This window comes from Octodon degus, unplaced genomic scaffold, assembly GCF_000260255.1.
Source record: "Octodon degus isolate 3935 unplaced genomic scaffold, OctDeg1.0 scaffold00162, whole genome shotgun sequence".
Lineage (NCBI taxonomy): Eukaryota > Metazoa > Chordata > Mammalia > Rodentia > Octodontidae > Octodon > Octodon degus.
Genome location: NW_004524738.1, coordinates 2,479,167 through 2,502,375, shown reverse-complemented (window position 1 = coordinate 2,502,375; position 23,209 = coordinate 2,479,167). Strand labels below are relative to the sequence as shown.

General features: G+C 55.1%; 1 protein-coding gene across 1 annotated transcript in view; it reads left to right on the top strand.

The window, feature by feature from the left end:
* The window catches only part of Atoh8 (atonal bHLH transcription factor 8), a 31,586-nt gene that overhangs the window by 1,470 nt on the left and 6,907 nt on the right, over positions 1-23,209 (top strand). The window contains exon 2 of the mRNA XM_023702910.1: positions 7,206-7,397. Coding sequence (XP_023558678.1) covers positions 7,206-7,397 — 192 coding nt within the window. The remainder of the gene's footprint in view (positions 1-7,205; positions 7,398-23,209) is intronic.

The following is a 23,209-nucleotide window of genomic DNA, read 5'->3' as shown; positions in this document are numbered from 1 at the left end:
GGAGAACGACCTTTCTCCTCTGGTCATTTGGAGTGGTTGGGGTCTTGGCCCCCTGTTGGTGGCCACGAGGAGAGCACTGAGGAGGTGCAGACCTGTGGTTGCAGGAGATTAAGGGGCAGTCGGGAGCCGCTCACCTTTCCTCTGGGCTCTGGACCCATAGCTTGGTAGCCTTGAGGACCAGGCCAACCCAGCACCCTCACCCCAAGGGCGGCTTCTGGAGTTGGCTGGTGGTCCCTTCCTCCAGGGGAAGCAGGGGCTCTGCAAGGACTTGGCTGCAGCTGGTGGGGGTTTCCTTCCTGGGATCTTCAGGGTGAGTTGGGGGCTTCTCATTCTGGGGCTGGAGGGTCTGCTTTTCCCCAGATGGTGGCCCTGCTGGGTGGTGGGGGAATACTTAACTCAGGAATTATTGCCTACAGAAGAGGACAGTTTACAAATTCACTTTAGACAAGCTGGGCACTGGTCTGGAGTTCTAAACTCATCTGCTTAGAAAGAGTAGGAATCGAGAAAAGGGGTAGTGAGCCCCCGGCCTAGATAGTGGGGAGGGTTGGGGTGGGTGTGATGGTTTGATGGGTGAAGTTTTTTGCTTGCTTTGCAGCTGATTTCTTGTTTGACTCTTGGCGAGTTATTCAACCTCTCTGGGCTTTAGCCAAGCACAACACATTTCAAAAACCAGAATTTTCTTTTTAGAATGCCCTCTCTTTTCCCACCTAGGGGTAAGGAGGAACAGTGTTACTTGTGGGCATTTGGGCAAAGGACTTTGATACCTTGGGGAAAGGGCTCTCTAGCTTTTGAGCCAAAGTTCCTTGCTAGAGTTCAAGAGAGCAGTGTGGTCAGTGAGATGGCATGGGAGTCAGGTGTCTGTCACAAACCAGGCTAGGCCATTGCCGATGGCCACACCAGCTGGGACCCTGGGCAGGGGGCCCACTGGAACTGTCAGTCCCACCCTGGACTGGCAGTTCTGTGCCTGAATGCCTGGGTGGGGGCGGCAGCTTGTGAGGCGCCCTGTAGTCTGGGCCACAGGACCAGTATGACAGAATGGCAGGGTGATGTCTGGCCACCTGCTCACCTGGCCCCTGGGAAAGCCCCTCGGTTAGGAGGCCCCATGTCCACAGCCTCACAGCTGGTGAGAAGTGGACAGGGCTGACAGCTGGGTCCTTGGATGGGCAGGCCAGCTCCCTCTCTGCCCTCCAGCCAGCTGCCTCCTTCAGTGCTGTGAGAGAGAATAGCGATGCTTTCCAGTGTCTGCCACATGTCATTTTCCCCCATGGCTTTTGCTTCTCTCCGGAGCAAATTCTTCTGGATCTCAATGACTTCCTGCTAGGACTGGATGGACCTATTCTGTAGCATGCTGAACTGAGACCCAGAGGAGGAAGGGACTTGTCTAAGATGATCCAGTGGCTTAAGAACAATGACAAATTCACCCTCTGACCAGATGCTTCCCAGCCTGGCGTTTGGGTCAGTATCCCAGGTGCTAGGTGCCACCCTCTGAGAACTCTGAGATGAGACTGTCTTGGTCCCCTTCCGCATTCCCTCTGTGAAGAGTTGTCTGTGAAAGGGTCAAGCTGGGTGTGTGAGCAGGAGCAAGCCCAGACCCTCTCAGGGGGAGCATGTGTGCACCCGAATGTGGCTACACACACCTGTGTGCTGGCGTAGCTCTTGCAGCCTTGTGTCACCACTCACGGCCTCTCAGGTTCCATGCTGTGCACCGTGTTGTTCTCCAGGTTCCAGGTGGTAGTACCTTGGTGGGCTGCCGACTGAGTGCTGCTGTCTCCACAGAGCCTGGGGTGGATCAGAGCTCCTGAGTTGCTACAATGCCCTGGCTCTCAGCAGCTGTGCTCCCCAACTGTCTGGAGCATGGACACTGTCCCTTTGTAACATGTGGGGGCCCCTCAGGTTCCTGTTTTGTCAAATCCACCATGCATGGACCAGCAGTGAGCAGAGGGCTGGCTGTGGGGCTGCAGGTGGGTGAGAGGCATCTGGGCTGGGGGCAGAGTATGTGGGGCAGATGGGCAGACCCCAGCACATGCCACTGGCCCAGCTGCACCAGAGCGCTCTCTGCTGCTTCCTGTGAAGGCCATGTGTGCACATCTGGGCCATGTGGGGTCGCTTCCCCTACCGTGCCAGGTGGGAGGGGTCCAGGGAAGGCTGGACTTGCTGGGAAGGGGAGGGGAAGGCCTAGTCTCGGGGGCCTTGGGCTCCTGGCTGGACCTTGTGGCTCTTCAGCTGTGCCCAGCCCTGGGCATCTGGCCTATCATGGATTTCCCATGTCCCCAGAGCCTCTTGGTGGAGATGGAAGATTGGCAGTAGATAAGACATCAAAGGAACCTGGGGACTATCTCACCCCCCCAAGTGGGGACCTAGTAATTTCCTCCGATGTCCATGCCCAAGGAACTCAGTGCTTCCAGAGGGGACAGGCATGGTGTCCCCAGCTCAGGACCTTCCTCACTTGCAAATCCCCTGGGGTAAAAGATGGATATAGGGTACCTGCAGCAGTCTGTGTACATTCCCTCAGGCCACAGGGTACAGGTCTGCATGCACTAGAGACTCCACACAGGTAGGAGAAGAGAGGGTGACAGAGGGTTGTCCCCTGCCCCCATGTCACAATTACCAGGGTAGCTGCCTAGTGATCCTCATTGCAGGGTCACTTCTGGGGTCTGTTTTGCGTTTCTGTATGGCTGCCTTTCCATTTTACAGTAGAGGACATGTGGAGAGAGGGTCCACAAATCGTTCAGGGTTACAGAGTGACCAGGATCTGTCCACAGGCCTGTCTGGCCCTGGGGCCATGGCTCTTAGCCATGGAGATCCAGGCTAGTGGGTGGCTCTTGTGGCTTTGTGGCTATGTCAGAGATTGGTGTTTTAAATAAACCTTGACAAGGACCCTGAACAGCTCCAGCAGAGTGGTTTTGCCCTGGGAATCCCACACTCAGGGATACTCACAAGACACGTAGAGAACAGTTTCAGATGGAATCCAATGCTCTCAGAGCCCTGTGGGCCCAGGAGTCTTGGTGGGCTTCCAGGAGGGCATCTGGAGTGGCACTGAAAAGCAGGCCAAGGCTGGCAGAGAAGGGAGAGGGCTGAGGCCTCTCGCACTCTCTGGTAGGTTCTAGACCTCGTTGCTTGGTAATACTTTCCCCCCATTGTCCACTGCAATGCATTTGCAGGTAGGAAGTGTTCTGTTGCCCACTTTATTGGTGAAGAAAGGTATCTTATATGGTTCGGGTCCTGCCTGAGGTCAGGAGGCTGGCCAGGTGTAGGTGCCAGCCCAGCATTCTTCTTGCTTCGTCTTGCTTGCTGGAGCCAGGAGAGGGTCCAGCTTAGGGGTAGGGTGGGATGGAGTCTTTGGTTCACATGGGACCTTCTGAAAATGCCCAGACCTGCTCCTCTGCAGTGTAAACATCATGTGGGATGAACACAAGTATGTCCTAGCATCCTGTCTGTGGAGGCGGAGTGGCCTTGCTTCCTCTTCGGGCCAGCTCCTCTGACTAGAGTAAGAGGACAGCCATGGCATCCTTTGCAGGCCCAGAGCACTCCATCCCCAGCTCTGATGGGGGGCTACCCACTACGGTTTAGGCTACAGCTGAGTGCCCTCAGCAGTTTCTACTGGCTGAATGGAAAGACCCCTGCTAAGCCACAAGGTCAAAACCAGCTGAGACTCAGGAGTTCCCACATGCCTGAGGGTCAACAGCTTCTTTGTAAAGCGGAGGCGATCATTTCCACCTCAGCTGGGCTGCTTGTAGGGTGAAAATCAGCAGTATGTTTGAGATAGCACCCTCTGCCTGGGCTTCGTCCAACAGTGCCTGGACTAACAGTTGGGGGACATCTCTGCGGTGTGGCCTTGGCTGCGCGATGCAGTCCCTGTAGCTCAGTGAGGTACGATCAGACAGGTAGAGGTGTTTGTCCCAAACCCCAGCCCTGGGAAGTGCCTGGAATTCAGAGCAGCCCTCTCTGCTTCCCCTAGCCTTCTAGAAGCAGAATGAGTCAATGACCCTCACGGTGCAGGGCTGCCCCAGCCTGGGACCTCTGAGCTGGGCTGTCGAGAGCTGGGGGGCTGCGTTCTGTAGCACAAGTACCAGGAAGATATTTCGTGACCTGGCTGAGCTGAGGAGCAAGCCCTTGGGGCCGGGGAGGGGAGATGAGCTGCCCAAAAGGTGCCCTTGTTGTCCCCACATGTGGATGTGGGAGCCAGAAATCCCTGTGCCCCATCAGAGGAGCTTCTGGCTCTGGCCAGGTCTCAGTGGGGCAATCCAGGGCCCAATGTGTCACCTGTTTCCTCCTATGCAGATGGGACATTTGTCTTTATCCAGAGAGGTTTTTTGTTTATTTTTTGTATTTAGGACAGGGTCTACAGGGTCTCACTAAGTAATTCATAGTTGTGATCCACTGGTGTTCAGCCTCCCAAGAGCTGGGATTACAGGCACACGCCACCACCCCCAATCTCAATTGCTGTCTCAGTGCGCCCCAGGGGCTGCATGGCATGCTGGGGATGGAACCCTGGCCCTGGCTGATGCATCTGCCTAAGCAGGTGCTTTAATCCACTGAACTATTTGGCTGGCCCTTATCTGGGGAGGTTTTAAGTGGGATAAGCCACCTGTATAGCTGTCATGGTGCCAAAAAGAGAGGAACTCAATTGACACTTTTTTCCTGGTTAGACCTGGAGCTTGGCAGAAGCATCAGGACAGAGTGACAAGTCTGGGTCAGAGCTGGCCCAGAACTTGGCATGAGGCTCCTGGGTCAGCCTTAGCCTTACTTATTGATCTGCATTTGGGCAGTGACCTTGGGTCACACACACAGAGCTCCTGAGATTCATGCTTCCTCCTGGAGCCTAACTGTTCCAAGCCCAGGTGCATAGGGCTGGCTGTTTAAGAGAGACCCTCAAAGTGGCCTCTGGGTGAGAACAGCACTATGTGGTGCCCAGTCCCCACCCCCACCCCAAAGGCAGGCTTTACCTCCCCTGGGTGAAGCAGAGGTGCTGGGCAGCCCCCGGAGACCCTTTTCCCTACCCCAGGACTGCCAGATCCTGTTTATTTGTTCAGGCTGATAAAGCAGAGTTTTCTGGACTCTGGCTAGGAACAGGCAAAGGGCACTGTTCTGCCAGCTTTTCTTGGATGGGATTGGAGCTGCAGCTAGGCCTGGGAGCAGGGCTGCAGGGGTGTTGGCTGTCTCTCTGTTTCTTCCCACCCTATCCTGTATTTCCTAGTCTCAGAGCCCCCATCTGGTGAGGGACAGCGGGCACCGAGTCCTGGGTGCAGGTGTCCTTCTCGCCCCTCTCTGGAGCTCTTCTTTGGGGACCTCCTGCTACATCCACTGTCATGATTTTGCTGATTCTCCAGCCATGCTCTTGTATGTAATAGGATGGAGAATGGAGGCTCAGCAAGGTTTGGTCACTCACCCGGGGTCTTACGGCATAGCTCACCCCAGCTAGAGCCAGGGGTTGGACCAGGGTGACGGAGAGAGTTGTGTGCTTTGGCTCTGCATTCTCAGGGAATGAAAGAGTTATGAACCTGGTTCAAAGTATCCTGGAGTCACCTGGTGATTGTTGAGGGGCATGGCCCATGTGTTCACTGGTCCTGGTCCAGCCTGTCCTCTCTAGGGCCTGCTGTACCAGTCTTCCCCTGGCTCCCAGGGACACTGCTCACCAGGGAAGCCCCAGGAATGGGGAGTTAAGGACAGAGGGCGCCTTTAAAATACTATGAAGGCTGGCTGGCCTCTTGACATAAGGCAGGAGTGGGCAGGTCAGCAAAAACTGTACAGGGTGGGGCAGAAAGTGGGATCAGTTAGGACCCTCAATCTGAGGTGACAGTCTTGTTCATGCGTAATCCACAGGACCTAGAATAGAGATCCTTGGCATCACTGGGATTCTGGACCAGGAATTCTTTGAAGACCTAAACTTTGATTCCTATGGGGATGTTGTAAGACTCCATAAACTGTAGGGTCACCATGCTTCCCTGTGGTGACCACCAAGAATGTCTCCAGACATTGAGCAGTGTCTCTTAGAGTGGAAATCCTCCCTGGTTGGGAACCACTGGCTTTGAAGAGTGGCTGGAGTACGTGGTGCCCTCCAGAAACTCGTGAAGATGCGCTGTGTGGTCCTTACTCGGGGATGTGGCCTAGTCAGGGAGACGGGTGCTGCACACAGACCCACAGGGCCTCAGAAAGGGGGAGGCCGGTGTCAGAGGCTGTGGTCGGGGGAGCACGTTGGCTGCTGAAGTGAACAGTGCATCATAGGGACAGGTAGTCTGTGGGTTAGCACTGGTCAGATGGATTTTGCAGAGTTTTGGTGCTGCAGTACCACACCGTTCAAGCGTGCTGTGGTCTTCCTGGCTCTCCAAAGCGCAGCACATGTGTTGGTGGAGCGTTCAGAAATGAGAGACTCCATCCGGGCCCTGTGGCAACCCCTCTGCAGGCAGTGAGTAGCTAGCTGGTACTGAATGCTGGACGGGTGCGTCGAGGCTGGCTGGGTCTGAGGGATTGATCGCGCACCTGCACGTGCCATACCTGGCATATGGAGGGTCCAGGGTGCATATAGAAAAAGAGAAATAATTACGTCCTTTTTAATCGCTCTGGCTGAGCAGAGCCCAACTCCCCTGGCTGTCCCCCGGTACCCATGTCTGTTCTGTATGATGTTATGATTTCACACCCAAGTTTAAGTTCTTTGAAGGCAGGATCCAGGTTTTTAATCTTTGATCCCCAAGTGATCAGCAAAATAAATGTCACTGGAAGAATGAATGAAGGCTGGGGAGATGGCTCAGCAGCATACATGCCTCTCTGGCAAGTGCAGGGTCCTGAGTTCAATTCCTGGTAAAAAAAAAAAAAAAAAAAAAAAAAGAAGGGAACCTTAGAGCTAAAAAATAATCCATTCCCTCAGAGAGACGCCTTCTCAGGGAGGCAGAAGGACAAAGCTGTCGGTGGAAACTAATCATGCTTCGCTTCGGGTTGACTGTCCTGGTGAGCTGGGCCTCACTGCCTTTCCTGCACAGCGGGACTGTGGACACTTCCCCGAGTGTGAGGAGGAGCTGAGATGTGTGTGTGTGTGTGTGTGTGTGTGTGTGTGAATAGCGGGTGTGATCTTGCACAGATCATAAAATCGGGGCAGAGGGCCCAGATACACTTCGGGCAGGTACGCCAGGCGGGAGTGGAGGTGGGGGCATGCGTGCGCAGCACAGAGGCCCCTGCAGCCCCCTGACTCTGTCTCCCACTACCCCCAGGTGCCATGCTACTCATACGGGCAGAAGCTGTCCAAATTGGCCATCCTGAGGATCGCCTGTAACTACATCCTGTCCCTGGCGCGGCTGGCTGACCTTGACTACAGCGCCGACCACAGCAACCTCAGCTTCTCTGAATGCGTGCAGCGCTGCACCCGCACCCTGCAGGCTGAGGGACGTGCCAAGAAGCGCAAGGTACACAGCAGGGCTCGGGAGGCAGGATGGGACTGTGGGGCCGTGTGACACATCGCAGGCTTGCCACAGAGCTGGAGAGACCAGCGTCTTGGAGTTTTCTGGGAGTCCTAGCTTTAAGGATCCTCAAAGCCCTGGGATCCTGTGGGGGATGCTGCCCCAGCCCTGGCGCTGCTGGGTGACTTTGGACAGTCACTCGGCCTCTCTGGGCTTCTCATCACTTAGAAGAGGAGGTTTTTTCTTTAATTCGCAGAAGCACTTTCTGGCCTTATGTGCTCTGGTGCCGAGTGCCCTACATGATTCCTGACAGATGTCATATCAGGGTGAGAGTTCCCAGCTTAGGGTGACAGACAACCCGGATGGAGCCTCTACAGGGTCTGGGGATGTGATTAGGCCTGTGGGTGATAGAAGTGTGCTAATTTGTGTGATAGTCATTGATTCGTTCATTCTAGAGAGATTTACTGAGCGCCACTGTCAGCTGAGCAATCTGGGCAGGGGTATAAAGACGCAGCTATGTGGCCCTGGTCCCCATGCAGCTCACAGGATGGTCAGACAGCCCCTCCCAGGACAGTAAGGGGCCGTCCTGTAGTGTCCTGGGGCAGGGGAAGGCCGGGTACAGCAGGTAGAGGGTAGCTGTTCTGCCCAAGGGAGCTCCAGATGGCGTCTTAGTGGACAGTGGTGCTTGGGCTGGAACAAGTGGGACAACTTGGAGGCCACCAGGCAGATGGCAAGGAACAGCCTCCAAGGCCTAAGGAATGGCCTGTGTGAAGCCTGATATTTGGGGAAATTGCTGCAGGAGGACAGGGATTGTGCACAACCAACGTTTATTAGATGATGCTTTGGGCATTTCTGGTCAAGGATCAGTGCGGAACAGAGATTATGGTGTCTGAATCTCTGGTCCCAGCTGAACAAAGCGAGAAGGGCAGAGAAAGGGTTTGGGTCTGTGTCCGCGTGCAGAGGCCCCGCAGCCCTGGGTACTCAGGTTGCAGGGATTCTGTCCTCCTCCACCCGGTCCTTCCTGGCCTGCTCCTCCCCTAGCCCCTCTGTGGCTCTTGGGACTTCTGGGCCCCCAGCCAGCTCGGCCCTGTGTGGACTCTCAGGCCACCGCCTTTGCGGTAATTGCATGCTGCATTCCTGGGGGTGATTTCACATGGACCAATTAGAAGAAATCCTCATCAAGTGGGTGATGGAGGAAGCGCAGGGCCGCTTTCCTCTGGGAGAGTGAGCTGGTAAATGAAGGGCAAGATTGATGGCTCCCTGCTGTGCTCCGTGACAAAGGAGGTTTGTAAACTCTCTGTGAACTCCTTGGCATCCAGGGGGCTCGGGCAGTAGGGGCAGGCGCACTTCAGTCCCCTCCCTGCCAGCCCCTCTCCCACCAAAGGTTGCAGGTGCTGCCCCTCCTGCCGCTGGCGCTTGAGGAGCTGACAGCATCCTAGACAGCGGGGAGGTGGGATGCCAGGCCTGCCACCTGGAGATGAGGGAGAAAGCAGGGCTAGGCTTTGGCTTCCTCTGAAATCACCTGGAGAAACCCTGGAGATGCTGTGTTGTACAGATGGGGAGGTGGAAGAAGCGGCAGGTTGTGGGTAAGGTCCCTGTGAGAGCACAGCTGGGCAGGTGTCTGGCAGGAAGGGGGTCCCCAAGGAGCCCTTGCTACCAGCTGCCTCCTGCCTGAGGGTAGTGAGCCCCTAACACTTGTGCCCTGGACCTGAACTGCCTTCCAGGGGTAGATGGGAATCCAGGTGGAAATGTCTCTTCCTCTCCCCCTTTCCCTTCCCCTCCCCTTCCCACTCCTCCCCTGCCCACTCAGCCTGGTTTGGGAACCAGAGATAGACCAGGTCTGAGGGTCTTTCCTGTCTCCTGGCCTCTTTTCCAGCAGTAGACTGTGAGGTCACCGAGCAGCGACTGAGAAGTGGGGGTCCCTCTGTCTTTGCCCTAAAGATCCCCCTCCTCTCATAGACATAAATCCTGTCCACAGTGACACATTTCCTCTGTGAAAAAGCTCAGGATACCCCAGCGACCCTGGATCTCTCCTCAGGGACCAGTGTTTGTAATTCAAGCCCCGAAGGCCTCCTGCCTGTTTCAGGAGTTTTGCTTAGACAACCATTCTTTCCCATCTCAATCTCTGGTCTCCTGGAGCCTTTGGCCCCTGTCGCCCACCTTCTGGGTTCCTGAATTCTTAACTGCTTTTTGTCATTCTCACTCTCTCCCTGGTCTGTTGCAGTCTGGCTCAGCTGCCCTGCTCATCCCTTCTTTGGGACTTATGGCACCAGTGTGAAGCTAGGTGGGGTAGCAGGAGCCCCAGAAGTTCTGCCTGGGAGTTGGCAGGCTGGGTTCTGGGGCTGAGCAGCCTGGAGCCCCCAGATGTTCCCTGCCTACTGGGCCTGGGGCCTCCCTTTCTTTCCAGGGGAGCACATCTGTAATTTTCTCATGGTTGTTAAGCTGCAGCTTGACCCTCACTGGCTTTTTCAGCCTCCCTTTGTGGCCTTGCATCCGGGGCATCTGAGGCCCACTTTGGTTTACTGAGATTCTGTTTCAGGAGCCCACATGTATTTTTTTTAAAAAATGTTTTATTTATTTATTTATTTGGTACAGGGTCTCACTATGCAGCTCAGACTCGGAGTGATCCCACTGTCTCAGCCTCCTCAGCACTGGGATTATAGGCATGTGTCACCGCCCAGTTTCAGTAACCCGCAGAACATGTGGTACCATGGATCGAACTCGGGTTCTTGCGCCTGCCAGACAGGCACTTAAACCTTTGAGCTGTCTCCCCAGCACCCACCCCGCGCCATATTTCTTTCTTTTTCTTTTTTCTTTTTTTTTTTTTGGCGGAACCAGGGATTGAACTCAGGCCCTTGCACTTACCAGGGAAGCGCTTATTCCACTGAGCCATCTCCCTGGCCCCAATATTTCTGAGGGATAATAGATGGCACCTGGCTGGGTGAAGACATGGAGAAGCAACCTGAATCATGCTCTGCGTGCGTCGCCTGCAGGTCTCAGCTCTGCCACACCACAGCCTGGCCCAGGTGGGATCCAGGCCAGAGAGAGGGGCCTGAGGGTCTCCTCAGCACACAGTCCTTCCCTCCCTCCTTCTTTCCCTTGCTCTCTCCTCTCCTTTCTGTCCCTCCCTTTGGTGCCAGCCATAAAGTACCCTATCTGTGCCACATGCAGTGTAGGTTCAAGGTAGTTGCTGCCACCAAACGTCAACTACACACCCTGGTCTAGACTACAGTCCTCGAAACCAGAGCACCAGGGTGAGGAAAAACAGGGTTGAACTGCAGAAAGCCTATTCTTGCACCAGGAAACTGGGGATGGGCTGGGGTCTGTATGGGTGGAGGACAAGTTGGGTGGCGCTGTGCTTGGCTGGGGTAGGTGGGGTGGGAGGGACTGAGCCTCTGCACCTTCCCTCTAGGGTCTGCGCTGCCTTTGCTGGCTCTGAAGGAGCACAGGCTCTCTGTGCTGTCACTCTCCCTCTGCCACTGGCATCCCCTTTGAGAAGGCCCTGGGTCAGGGTGCTTGGGTCTGGCTTGACTCTGAATGACAGGGACAGCAGATGTGCCTGCCCAGGTCTCTTCCTGTTACAGAGCCCCCCTGCCGGCTCCAGTCCTGCCTGAGGACCTCACTAATCCTGCTTACCTCTGGAAGGCTTTACCTCCAAACACCAATCACATGTTTATTGGGGGATTAAGTTTTCAACCTTTGAATGGGGTACCTTCAAAGTGTAGCACCCTCCGAAGCTCAGCTGCCTTGTACTGCACAGCCGCCCACCCAGGCCTCCACGAAAGAAGTAGCTGTGGTGACAGGAACAGGCCCCTAGGCCAGGCTGCAGAAGGCTAGGGCAGAGGTCAGGGCTGTCAGGCCGTGTGCAGATGGCTGCTCTGGCCGCTGTGTTGCTGATGGCTGTCCCCAGTGTGACTGATGGCTGACTGAGAGTCCACTCAGGACTGCTGCTCTAGAGAGGTTGGGCCACCCTCTTTCAGGACCCAAGCTGGAGTGGCTGAACTCAGTGTCTGAGGAGGTGCCCTGTCCCTCCAGGTCTGTGTTAAGCACAGGATTGAGCTGGACTTGGTTCCTTCCCAGGCCCCGGCTGTACCTTCTGCCCATCTCAGCCTTCTGGGCTGGGTGGGAGACCCATAGCCTCCACCTCCTCCCTTCTGGGTCCTGTGGGCTGCAGTCTGACAGTGCAGAGGCTGGAGGCTCAGGCCTCAGGCTGTGCAGCAGGGAGACAGCCGAGTGGGGAGCGCAAGGCTCTGGAGGCAAAGCAGTGAAGCACCTGGCACTGGGCATGATTCTATTGCTCCTGTTTTTAAAGTAGGAACTCCTGGGAACTCTGAGGACAAGGGAGTGGGTAGCGGAGAGGAAAAGGAGAGGGAAAGAGAGAAGGATGTGGGGAAGAGAGGAGGCCGAGGGAGGAGAGTGCAAATCTGTACTTCCATACCTGGACTCCTGGAACCCTGCCAGGCCCCCTGGCTTAGGGGTGGGTGTGTCCACAGTCTAGGGGACCCCCTTCCAGCAGTCTTTAGCCACTGACCAACAACAGCTACTGCTGAAGTTGGTGCTGTCCTGCGAGCCTTGCTTGTGAATGGTCATCAAGTCCCTGCCCTGGAGTTGCTCACAGGTCTTGGGGCCGTGCCTGGGGACAGTGGGCAGGGCCCCAGCAAGGGTATGCTGAGTAGGTGTGGCTCAGTGCATCTGTGTCTTCCCTTCATTCTCCGATGCTTTCTGGGGAGGGGACGCTTTGTGTGGTGGGTGATGGCAGGTCCAAGGTGGCCTGACTCCTCTGCAAGAATGTCTTGAGTACAGGCTCTTTTAGCTTCAGGGCTGGGACAGGCTGAGTTGGTGAATTGGTTTTGAGTGGGTGGTTTGGGACTGGTGTGGGCTGGGGGCACCTGAGGGGCCCCTTACTGTGTATGCAGCGGAGCCTGCACAGGGCTCAGGAGCACCTGCTCCTTCTCTTGCCCCCAGAACCCCTGGTGAGGCAGAGCCTTGCCCTGGGGTGTGGCTCCTGGGACATCCACCAAGCGATACCAGGAGTCTCCTCTTGGCCTTTTGCTCTGCCTTAGTGACTGGTCCCTGTGTTGTGTCCCTTCTGTCCACCAAGGTCATTCCACATGGATATGAAGGCCCTTCAGAGACCCCTGGGAATTCACCTGATTTTCCCAGAACCCGGATCACACAGCAGGTGCTGGCCAGGCATCATCCCCCATGTGTCCCTGCTCTGGCCCCTGCCACCAGCCCTCCCCGAGTGCAGATGATGGACTGAGGCTATGAGTGGAGGAGCAGCAAGGTGCCCATCCTGCCACCCCACCACCTCCCACGTGGAAGCAGAGTGGGTGGGAGGTGACTCTCACCTCCAATCCTGCAGGCCCTGATTGTGTTAAATATCATTCACTCTCGAAGCTCTCCACCTCCTCAGCTGAGCTTGGGAAAGGAGGGGTGGGTGGGCAACCACCATCGAATTCCCTTCCAGTTGTAAAAATGGATGCAATTTATTTTTTCTGGCATTCCAATTACACAGACGTTTGTCGCCAGCTGTTTGTTCTAACGCGGAGTGTTCTCAGCTGCTTGTTGTCCTCTCACATTTGACACATTAGGCCATAAGTCTGGCAGGGCCTCCTGGGCTGGGGGATCGTTAGCCAGGGAGCCTCCCAGGTGAACTGACTGCCTCGCTGGTCCCTGGGTGGTCTGCAATGTGGGGGGTGCCGCTGCCCTGCAGATCCCATCTTGACCCTTTTTCCAACATGTGGGTTCCAATGAAAACTCTGGGTCTTGGACACAGCGAGAAAGACCCAGTGGTTCGTCTTCCTACTCAGGAGAGCCCCTGTGCGGTCCCACTGACCACCTGGGGTACATACAGTCTTCCACAGCCTCTCCTTGAGGTAGGATTCCACTCTGGAAGCCCCTGCAGGGCCTCAGTTGCCTTTGATCAAGGACCCAGGAGGAGTGTTCTGTGGAGGGTGGGGTTACCTTTAGAGAGCCCTATAGTTCTTTTAATTTTCCTGGAGAGTTGTTACTCAGGACACATGAATTTAGGCTAGGGAGGCCCACTGCAAAGCCGGGAAGTAGACAGGATGTAAGCGTTAGGGTTGGAGGCTTGCATTTGAGTCTCAGCACGGGTATTCTTACTGTGTGATCCTGGGTATGTGACTAAACTCTGAACCCCACTCCTCAGGTCTGTAGAGTGAGAGCACACACATTCTCACCAAAAGCATTAAAAAGATCCCAGAAAGAAAGGCTTGGCATTTTCTCAGTGAGTGCCAGAAAGGAAAGCTCAGGAATATATGGCTAATCAGTTTATGTGGAGCCCCAGGAAGGAAGATCTCAGATAAGGGCAGTTCCCTCAGGTAGATGAGCCTCAAAGGGTGAATGAGGCCAGTAGCTCCCAGTGGGGCCTCTTCCAGCTCTGGCCCCACACTCTGAAACGGACTCAGAGAGCAGCCAATCCCGAAACCCCTGATTCCAAAGAACGCGCACTCAGGCTGAGAAGCGGGCGTGAATGTCTGGCTGTCCAATAACTCCACTAAGGCACTTAGCCCTGTGCTGAGCGCCCACAGCTTCCCATCCTTCCCGTACATTGTATCAGCCCCATGTCCTACCCAACAAGTTGGGATGCCCCTCCCCACTGCACAGAAGGGAAACTGAGGCCACAAGTAGGGCCACCAGAAGGCCAGGGCCATGTGGCTAGGAAGGGGCAGGGCTCAATTTTGATCCTGTTTGTCTCTGAGCTCCAGCTTCTGGGCCCTGTCTCTTCCTCAGCAAGGTGCCCGTGCCCACCCCGGAGGGCCCAGCCCATGCCCGTCCCCTGTCCCCTGCTGGCCCTCAGCAGTAGCTCTTATATAAGCAGCCAGGGTGCAGTGTGGCAGCTCCATTTAGCTGCGGGGAGCTGATAGGTGGTTGCTGCTGGTGGCTGGTGGTGGCCAGAGCTGGGGGGCGGGGTGTCATCAGCCCTGAGCACCCCCAGGTCTGCACAGCCCAGCGAGGCCTGACACCGGGTTAAGTCGCCTGGCGGCCTCGGCTGCAGCTGGGAGCTCGCCTGGATCCCATTCCCGAGCTGTGGTTTTGATTAGCTGCTCTGCGAGGCGGCCTGCTGGCGCGGCCCTGGGAGCTCCGCGGGAACAGCGGGTCCCCGCCTGCCGCCGGCCCCCCCTCCTGGCAGCCCCAGACTCCAGATGTTCCGAGCGCTTGCTGGGAAGGCCTGCTGGCGCCACGGAGGGCAGAGGGCAGGGAAAGCACGCGAGCTGGAAGCCCGGGCGCTCCGTCACCGCAGGCCTTGGCAGCCCGCCCGGCCCTCGCTGGCACATTCCCCAGCTCTCCCCTGGCCATCTGTTCCCAAAAAGCCCTTTCAGAGCCTCATCATCACTCAGGATACAACAGCACCAGCAGCTGGCTTGGAGGCAGCAGGGAAAACCGTGCAAAAGGTTCTTTGTGAGGGAGGAAACTGGCTTATGAATAACAGGGCTGGCCGCAGTAAAAGTTGGCGGCTGGAGTTCTTGTTTCTCAGGCGCCGCTGTTTTCTCTCCACTTTTTATCTCTGGTTTTTATTTTTTCCCCTTGTTTGCCTTTAATGTTTCTTCCTCCTTTTGCACCAGGTGTGGCTTCTTGCCCCTCGGGGGTGCCTGAAGGCCACCTAATTAGTTCTCCCCCTGGGATGCTGCTGATAAATTTTTTTGCTCTCAAAGCTGTTAACACTAGGGATGGTTGGAAGTAACTTTTCCTCCAGCCGGGGCTGGAGGGGGCAGGGAGGGGCAAGAAGGTGCCTGGGAGGACTTGAGGCGGCCAGGTCCCCCACTTACCAAGGCTGAGGTCTTAACTAAGTGTGTGGCTGTAGAAAGTCATCCTGCATGTCACCCTGACTAACCCCAAGCTGTGGATGGGCCTTTGTCACCGTGGAGGGAGGGTGGAGTGCAGAGACTCCTATCGGCTCATCAGACCCGCAGAGGGGCTTTGGGACCGTCGCACCCATAAACACCCACTGCCTGGGCCTGTAGCTGATTGTGGCATGACATGCAGCCTTTTTTAAGAACCGGCTGCCGCCACTGCCACTAGAGACTTCTGGGAGATGTCTGCCTGGAATCTGGGCACCTCCTGGGAGCAGTCACCCGGTGGCCTGTCCCAGCCATGGGCCCTGGGGCTGGGCCGGCGGCTGGGAGGCCGGCCCTGGGGACGAAAGGCGAAAGGCGAGAAGGGCAGGTCCTGGCCACCTCCTGCTCCACTCTGGAAGCAGGGAAGGGATGCTGTCCATGTCACAGTGTCACATGCCGGTGCTAGGGTGTGGTGGGGACAAGGCAGGCACAGGGGACAGGGGCTTTCCTTTTGTTTGCCCAGGTCCCTGTCCTTCTTTGCCACTGGCTGCTTCCCTACAGTCCAGTCAGCCCCTCACCTGGTAGGAGGCCGACTACTGTGGGTGGCTGGCTCTTCCCAGTCCTGGGGTGGTCAGGGTGTTTTGCCTTTTCTCTGCACCAGCCCCCCACTTCATTCCTTCTGCTCCCCAGTCTGTGTCCCTCCCAGTTTCTGCTGGAGAGACAGCAGCTCTGTTTGGACCACGTACTGTGTTGACCATGACTTCAGATGCATCAGATGTCTTCACCGCCCTGTCTGAAGGGCTCAGCCTGGGCTGTGGGACCCTCTGTCCCTCAGGGCTGCCGTGGCCACTGCCTGAGTCTCGACTCCAAGCCTGTGGGACTGAGTGGCCTCCTGGGCCTGTTTGCCTGCTAGCCAGGATCAAGAGCTCAAAGAGTAAGATTGTTTTATGACCTCTGGCCCCTTTCATGTTCCCTCCTCCCTCAGGAGTCGGCCTCCCTGGGGCTGAAGGCAAGGAGCACCAGGGACAGTTGAGTGGCTCCTGGGCCCCTGAGGCTTTCAGAGTATAGAGTGGTGTGTAATGGGGATGGAGTGGCATGGAGCCCTGCTGCATCCGGGCCATGCCAGGTCTGGGTGGTGGCAGCGGTGGGGGGGCAGGGGCTCCACAGGCACTGTGCCTGCCTGTCATTACATCCCTCTATTTTCTGCAGCAGTTGCAGACCTAAGACTGCCTTCCTTAAGCTCCAGGTGTCAGTGTTTGTAGACCGCAGAGCAGAGAACCATTCCTTGCTTTAGGCCTTGCTGCTGTCCGTCCAGAATTTGAGGCCACCTGGGGCCTGGTCCAGCTGCCCAGCTGCTCCTGGATCTGTCAGGCCACCACTGTCCTCCTAGCAGCTGTGCTGAAAGCAGGTCTCACTGCCCTGCACCCCTGTCCAGAACCCTCAGGGGCTCCCCACAGCCAGGGCTGGAGCCTGACCCCACGGGACACCTGACTACCTCCTGAGTGACCCGGCCCCACCGGTTCCCCCTGTGTCCCAATTTACATGCAGGCTGCACCAAATGCCTTGCCCGATGTGACTATTTTGGGCCCATGCGCTCATGCCAGTGCCTGCCTGGAATGCCCTCTGCCTGTCTGCCCCTTCCCCGTCTTGGAAGGCTCTATGCCTCCTGGAAGCCCTCCCTGACCCTCCTGTGGCTCCCTCTTCCAGCCTTGTGGCCTGGTCACTGCCAGCCTCGAGTGCTAGGACATGTGTGTTGGGTCCAGGAGAGTGTTTCGAGATCTCCCTCGAAGTGTGACATTCCATGCCATACCGCATGATGTCCGCAAGTGGCACATAAGCATTCATTTCTCCTCAGTATCTCCTGTTGCGCGAGATCTCTCAGCGGTGGGTTCCGTGGCACTGCATGATGGGAAATCCCCCATTTTTCCCTGCTGCACACTGTGGGCTGGTGCCTGTCCCTCTGGCGAGATCATGAGCCCCTGGAAGCTCTTCTTCCACATCCTCAGGCTGTGCAGCTGTGCTGAAGACAGGGAGCCATTAACTCCGGCCTTTAGGACAAAGCCAGAAGGGTACTCCGAGATTCCCCCCTAAATTAGCAAGAAAGACTTTGCATTTCAGGTAACAGGGGCCACTCAAGCAGCAGCTGAAACTAACAGAGGGCCCTGTTCTGGTAGTTCAGAATTTCAAGGGAGGGAGCTGCTCCCTGGGCTCCAAGGTGCCAGGTTTCTTTTGCTGCCTGCCTCTTGACCCCATAATGGCTGCCATAAACCCAACCTTTCATCCTCCTGCTGCATCCAAAGACAGGAAGGAGCCACCCAGGAAGAGCCTTTTCTTACTGGGGCAGTTAGTCCTACCCACATATTGCTACCTTCCCTAACTAGGGGATGCTCCCCTTGAAACAGAGAAAAACATCAGGTAAGTCATCTTACAGGGCCATAGAGTAGACAGCCACATAGCTTATCCTCAGAGGGCTGGCCCTGGCTTGTGACAGGTGTTTTTCTTCCCAGGGTGTACTCAGTGACATAGCCTTCAGCTCAGTGTTAGAACCCACTTCCATGAACTCACTGAGTTCTCAGTGTGGCCCCATCGAGCAGGTAGGACTGACCTTGACTTCACTCGACGCCCTTGTAGCTCTGCACAGTGTTTTATAGCTCTGCTTTCTTGAATCCTGCAACTTCGTGGGGTCCCCATTATTTGCTATGAGCCTGAGGTGCAGTCGCCTGGGATTACACAGCTGGCCAGGACTGGGTGGGGCATTGTGGGCTTGTCCACCAGGCCACCGAAGCCCTCTGTCCTTTCCATGCCACGGTGAGGCTCTGAATGGCAAGAACCATCAGGGGTGCAGGCTGGGGAGGCTGCCCTGCCCCCTCAAGCTCCTTACAGGGCTCAGACACGGCTCCTGTGGTGAGGGGCTCTGGAGACCATGTGGCCGTGGATGAGTTTTGTCAGCTGGGATCCCTGCTTGGTCAGGTTCCTGGAGGATATGATTGGTCCACAAGGAAAGTGGGCAGAGGGATGCAAGTGTCCCCTCCATACCTGGTGACTTCAAGAATCAGTACCACAAATGGGGCTGTCTACAGAGGACTTGATTGCACCCCAACCTCTGCTGCTGGACTTGGTACCAGCGTGGCCCCTCCACACCCACACACTGGGTTTCACTTGTCCTGTCTTTATGAAGTCAATCCATGGGGCCCCCACATTTATTTCAGAATATATCCTTTCTTTAAGCGTTCATGCTGTGTTGGCCCCTGTCCTAGGTTCTGGGGTCACATTGAAGAACAAAGGCAAGAGGCCTCATCTTTTGAGACTCAGGCATGAGAATCCAGAGGCCCGGGGGCCTGTGAGCTCACCACGCTGCTACGGGCTGGGCTGACATGCTTGGCTCTCAGGAGTCTGGGATCAGATCTACTGGAGCGAGGCCAGCTCAGGAGCAGTGCAGGGAGAGCACCCCAATCGCAGCTGGTGGCTTCATCACAGGGGCGAAGAGAAATGCAATAAAAAGCAAAGCCAGAGGCTCAGAGGAGTCGAGGGGCAGGGATGTTCAGTAGCTGGGCAAAGCCGCCATACGCTGCAGGGGCCTCAGAGTCCTGATGTTTATGGACTTGACTTGAGGGGTCAAGAGGAAGCTGAAGTCTGTCCAGTAACTGCTGCCCGAGAGTGCAGGAGAGTGCACAGAAGCCACGAGCTTCCTCCTCGGGAAGTGTGCTTTGGGCCGGGCTCCTTCTCCCAGGAGGTGGGCGATAGCAGTGCTGCCTTGTCGCCTGCTGTGTTCCTGCAGGAGCCCCAGAACTGGGCACCCAGGAATGGAGGGACGGAAGCACAGGGCCATGAGCGTTTCCGGTGTCTCCCACAAACGTGGAATGGGCTGCTGCCCTGGCCCCTACTGAAGGAGGCCCTGGCTATCTGACCTGGAGTCGCAGCTCCTGGTGGGCATGTGAGGGGTGAGGGACAGGCACATGGGTGTATGTGCTAGGAAATATAGCTTCCAAGTGTGGAGGGCGTGGCTTTGCAGCTGTTGTGCTAAACTGAGGCCCAGGGAAGTGACTCGCTTGAGGTCACACAGCTGGTGGAACAGGGACAGAAGAGTTCAAAGGGAGGCCATCTACTGCTGTAGCTGGCTCACTTAATCGCTGTGCCGCATTGCCTACCCGGGGTGTGTAGTGTGCACGTGCGTGAGTGTGTATGAGAGTGAAAGAAACTTTTATCTGTGGGGACCTCTCCCTCACATATCTGGAAGCTAATCTTTGTATCACTGATGGGCAGGGTGCCCAGAGCCCTGGATCCCACAGTGGCTGGCTTTAAGGACAATGGGAGAGACTAGGGGAGGTGTTGTCTTGAATTAAAATCGCATTTACCTGGAACTCACACTGTTTCAGCTGAAGCTGCTTGATTATTTTTTTAGCTGGGGGTGAAGGGGCTCGTGGCCTCTCCTTATCACCCCATTGGCACCTCCACTGGGACTGCAGTCTCCACAGCCAACTCCCTCGGGGACACACATCGGCTTGCCTGGTGCTCCTCTTGACACCTGGGTTGGGTGTGTGTGTGTGTGTGTGTGTGTGTGTGTGTGTGTGTGTGTGTGTGGAGAGGCGTCTTCGAGGGCCAGGAGTCAGGGCCCCTGCTGTCCACCCAGCTCTGCTCCCCTCCAGCCTGGGTGCTGTCTTCTACTCTGGTGAAGCGTTCAGGCCCTTGGAGCTGCTGGAGGATAGAAAGGCATTGTGCAGCCGAGTGGTTGGGCTGGACAGCCTCACCGGAGGGCAGGCAGATGGGAGGCCTGGCTCTGGCCGGCTGGACCCTTTTGGTACTCTGAGCCAGGAGAGATCGGAAGCCTGATGGATGTGGAGGGACAAGCAGAGAGAAAGGCCAAGAAAGAGTTGGCACAGGGTCACGCAGGCAGAGCGCAGAGAGACACCAATCAGCAGCCAGCGAGCTCATGGCGCGCAGCCCAGGAAGGTGCTGGTACAGGCGGTGGCCCCTGTGGGCCTGCGGGATCCTTGCAGGCTGTGTTCCTGGCTTACCCAGGGTTCTCCACTGCCCGCCACCACCTCTCAGGCTCCCCATACCCAAGGCGAGGGTTTTCTTAAAACAAGGAGGGAACATGGCTGCACTGATGAAGGTTCTACAATCTGAGGTACAGGATCTCAGGACAAATCCTGAGGGCATTTCACTGACCTTCTAAGACCAAAAAGCTACAACTCTTCTTGCATAGGTCCTGCTTTACCTTGGTCTTAACCATCCAGTAGAAAAGTATGAAGTCGAAATATAAAAAATAAAGCCATGCTGTTAAGTTGAGCTGTGGGGGACTCAGGTCAATAATTTCTGACATTGCCAGTTAAATATAAGACCCAATGCTATTATAGGCTACTGGACTCTTTTAGAATATTTTGCTGAGTTTACACACCTATAATATTCAATAATGTAACTTAGAAAAAATGGGGTATACCGATGAATGTCCATTTTGTATCTCTGTATTCAAAGAGGTTGGGATAGATATATAGTTGCATTCTCTTAATGAATAGAATGATTTGTTCTAATGGTGTTTGTGAATAGGATCACAAGTCCGCATCTTGTACAGCAATTAACCACTAAGAAGAATATATGCAGTGTATTATTTGTTGAAACTGTCCTTCCGATTTGATTTGAAACTGTCTCAATGCTATCTCTTTGTCAATAAAACTTTGAAAAAAAATAAATAAATCATTCAGCACATGGAAAAAAAATAAAAATAAAACAAGGAGGGAACAACTAAGCCAAGGGCTTGGGGTCTGGCAGGCAGTGTTTGCTAGTGAAGGAACAGGTTCCCAGGGGCCAGAGGGTCACCTTGCTCATTTGCATCCTTGCCATGCAGCTTCGGCCAGTGAACTAATCACTCAGCACCCCGTTTCCCCTTTTGAGAAGTAGATGCTGTGACTGGCCCCTGTGGTGTGTGACGAAGTACCAGGCAGGTCGCCTCCCTGAGAAAACAGAAGCACTGAGCCCTGGTCCGCTCCTGTTCTTGGCACCCGACTCTCCAACAACCTCCCTCTCTCCAGGGACCAGCCTTGAGGAACAGAGGACAGGGCAGGGGTCAGCCTGGCCAGCCACAGTGGGTGCCAGCTTTTCCCTCCGGTCGGAGACCATGCTGCACTGGAGCAGGACCATGCCCTTAGCAGCAGCTCACTAAATCACAGTTGAGTGGATGAGCTTTCCCTGGGCAGACTCCTGGCTCCCGAAGGCCCCGGCCAAGACACTGGAACTCTCAGGATCTCTGAGGACCCTCCCATCCCAAACACAGTGTGATCCTTGATTCACACCACATCCCCGCCCTTGGCCAACAGCACCCAACTCCAGCTGCTCATAAATTCCCTGCCTGTCACTGGCGTCCAGGCCAGGAGGGGCGGGGGCCCCTGGGAGCTGGTGGGTCCATGCCTGCTTCCAGCACCCCGGGAAGCAGAGAGGCAGAGGCCCAGGCCCAGTAGCTCACCAGGCCAGTCGTCAGAGGGAGCGTGGCCTGCAGTGTAAGGAAGCAGAGGCAGGAGGAGGTGGTGTACACAGCTCAGCCTGCTGTCGGAAAGTGTGGTGTGTGAGTGTGAGGCGTAGGAACCAAACACATAGCAGCCGTCACCCCATGCTACTGGGCTCTTCTCCTGGTGTCTGTATTTTCTACAATTAAGATACTACCGTATAGTTAAAGCATTTTTAACAGGTTTTGTAAAGACATGGCTGTCGGTGTATTCAGACAGGTGCAGCCATCAGTATAACCAGTTTTATTTTATTGTTATTTCTTTTCATAACCAGTTTTAGAACATTTCAACCTCAGAGCCTACACTGCCATAGGATCTGTGTACGCCACGGCTATTGCTCCAGGGCTGATCTGCTTATCTCCAGCCCTGGACGTGTCACATCAGTGGCGCTGTGTGCTGTGGGGTTTGTTAACACTCTCTGTTTTGGTATGGCATGTTGCTTATAAGGCTCAGCTGCACTGCATTGCAAGAACATCTAGATGTCCTTCCTTTTCACACCCAAGTAATATTCCGTCAATGGCTGTACCACATTTCATTGATCCATTCCTCAGCTGATGTACCCTATGTAATTTTAAAAATTGTGTTTATTTTTTTTAAAAAATAATTGATTAAAAGCAAATTGGTCAAGATGACAGTTGGCTCAAAGTGACTATTGCTGATTACTTGTCTCAAGACTTTTCAGCCTGTGATGTCACTTTATGCTTTCATATATCCCTTAGGGTCCACTCAGGACTCATATTAGAAACATGCACCAGGCTCTGCCAGGGATGCAGCTGGGTTGTCTTGTGGATTTTTTGCAACTAACCTAAAAGGTGCCTATTGTTGTTGTGTTCATTTTACAGATGAAGAAACTGGGGGTTGGGGAGATAGCTCAGTGGAATAAGTGCTTGCCTGACAAGTGCAAGGTCTTGAGTTCAATTCCTGGTACCACCAAAAAAATTAAAAAAATAAAGATGAGGAAACTGAGGCTTGGTTGGAGAGGTTAACCAGTGTGCCCAAGACCCCAAGTGGACTTGGGACTAAGATTCAGCACCAGACATGAACCCCCTTTTCTATCCTACCTGTCAGTATATATGGATGTGGAAGGAAAATAGTGCCTAATAATATGGTTCTTGTAGAAACTTCTCCCATTTCTTTCTTTCTTTTTTCCTTTTTTTTTTTGGGGGGGGGTGGAACCAGGGATTGAACTCAGGCCCTCGGGCTTGCCAGGCAAGCACTTATTCTACTGAGCTATCTCCCCGCCCCAACTTGTCCCATTTCTTATCCACTTTTCCATCACGTTTTAGTTTTAAAACAACATATGAGGGCTGGTGAGATAGCTCAGCAGACTAAGCACCTCCTTACGTGAGTGCAGGGACCAGGGTTTGATCCCTTGCACCACATGCTGTGTTGTCCCTGCCTCTGGGTGCACTGAGCCAGCTACCGAGTCTGAGCGTGGTGGCGCATGCCTGTAATCCCAGCACTTGGGAGGCTGAAAACAGGAGGCTCACTATGAGTCTGAGTTATGTAGTGAGCC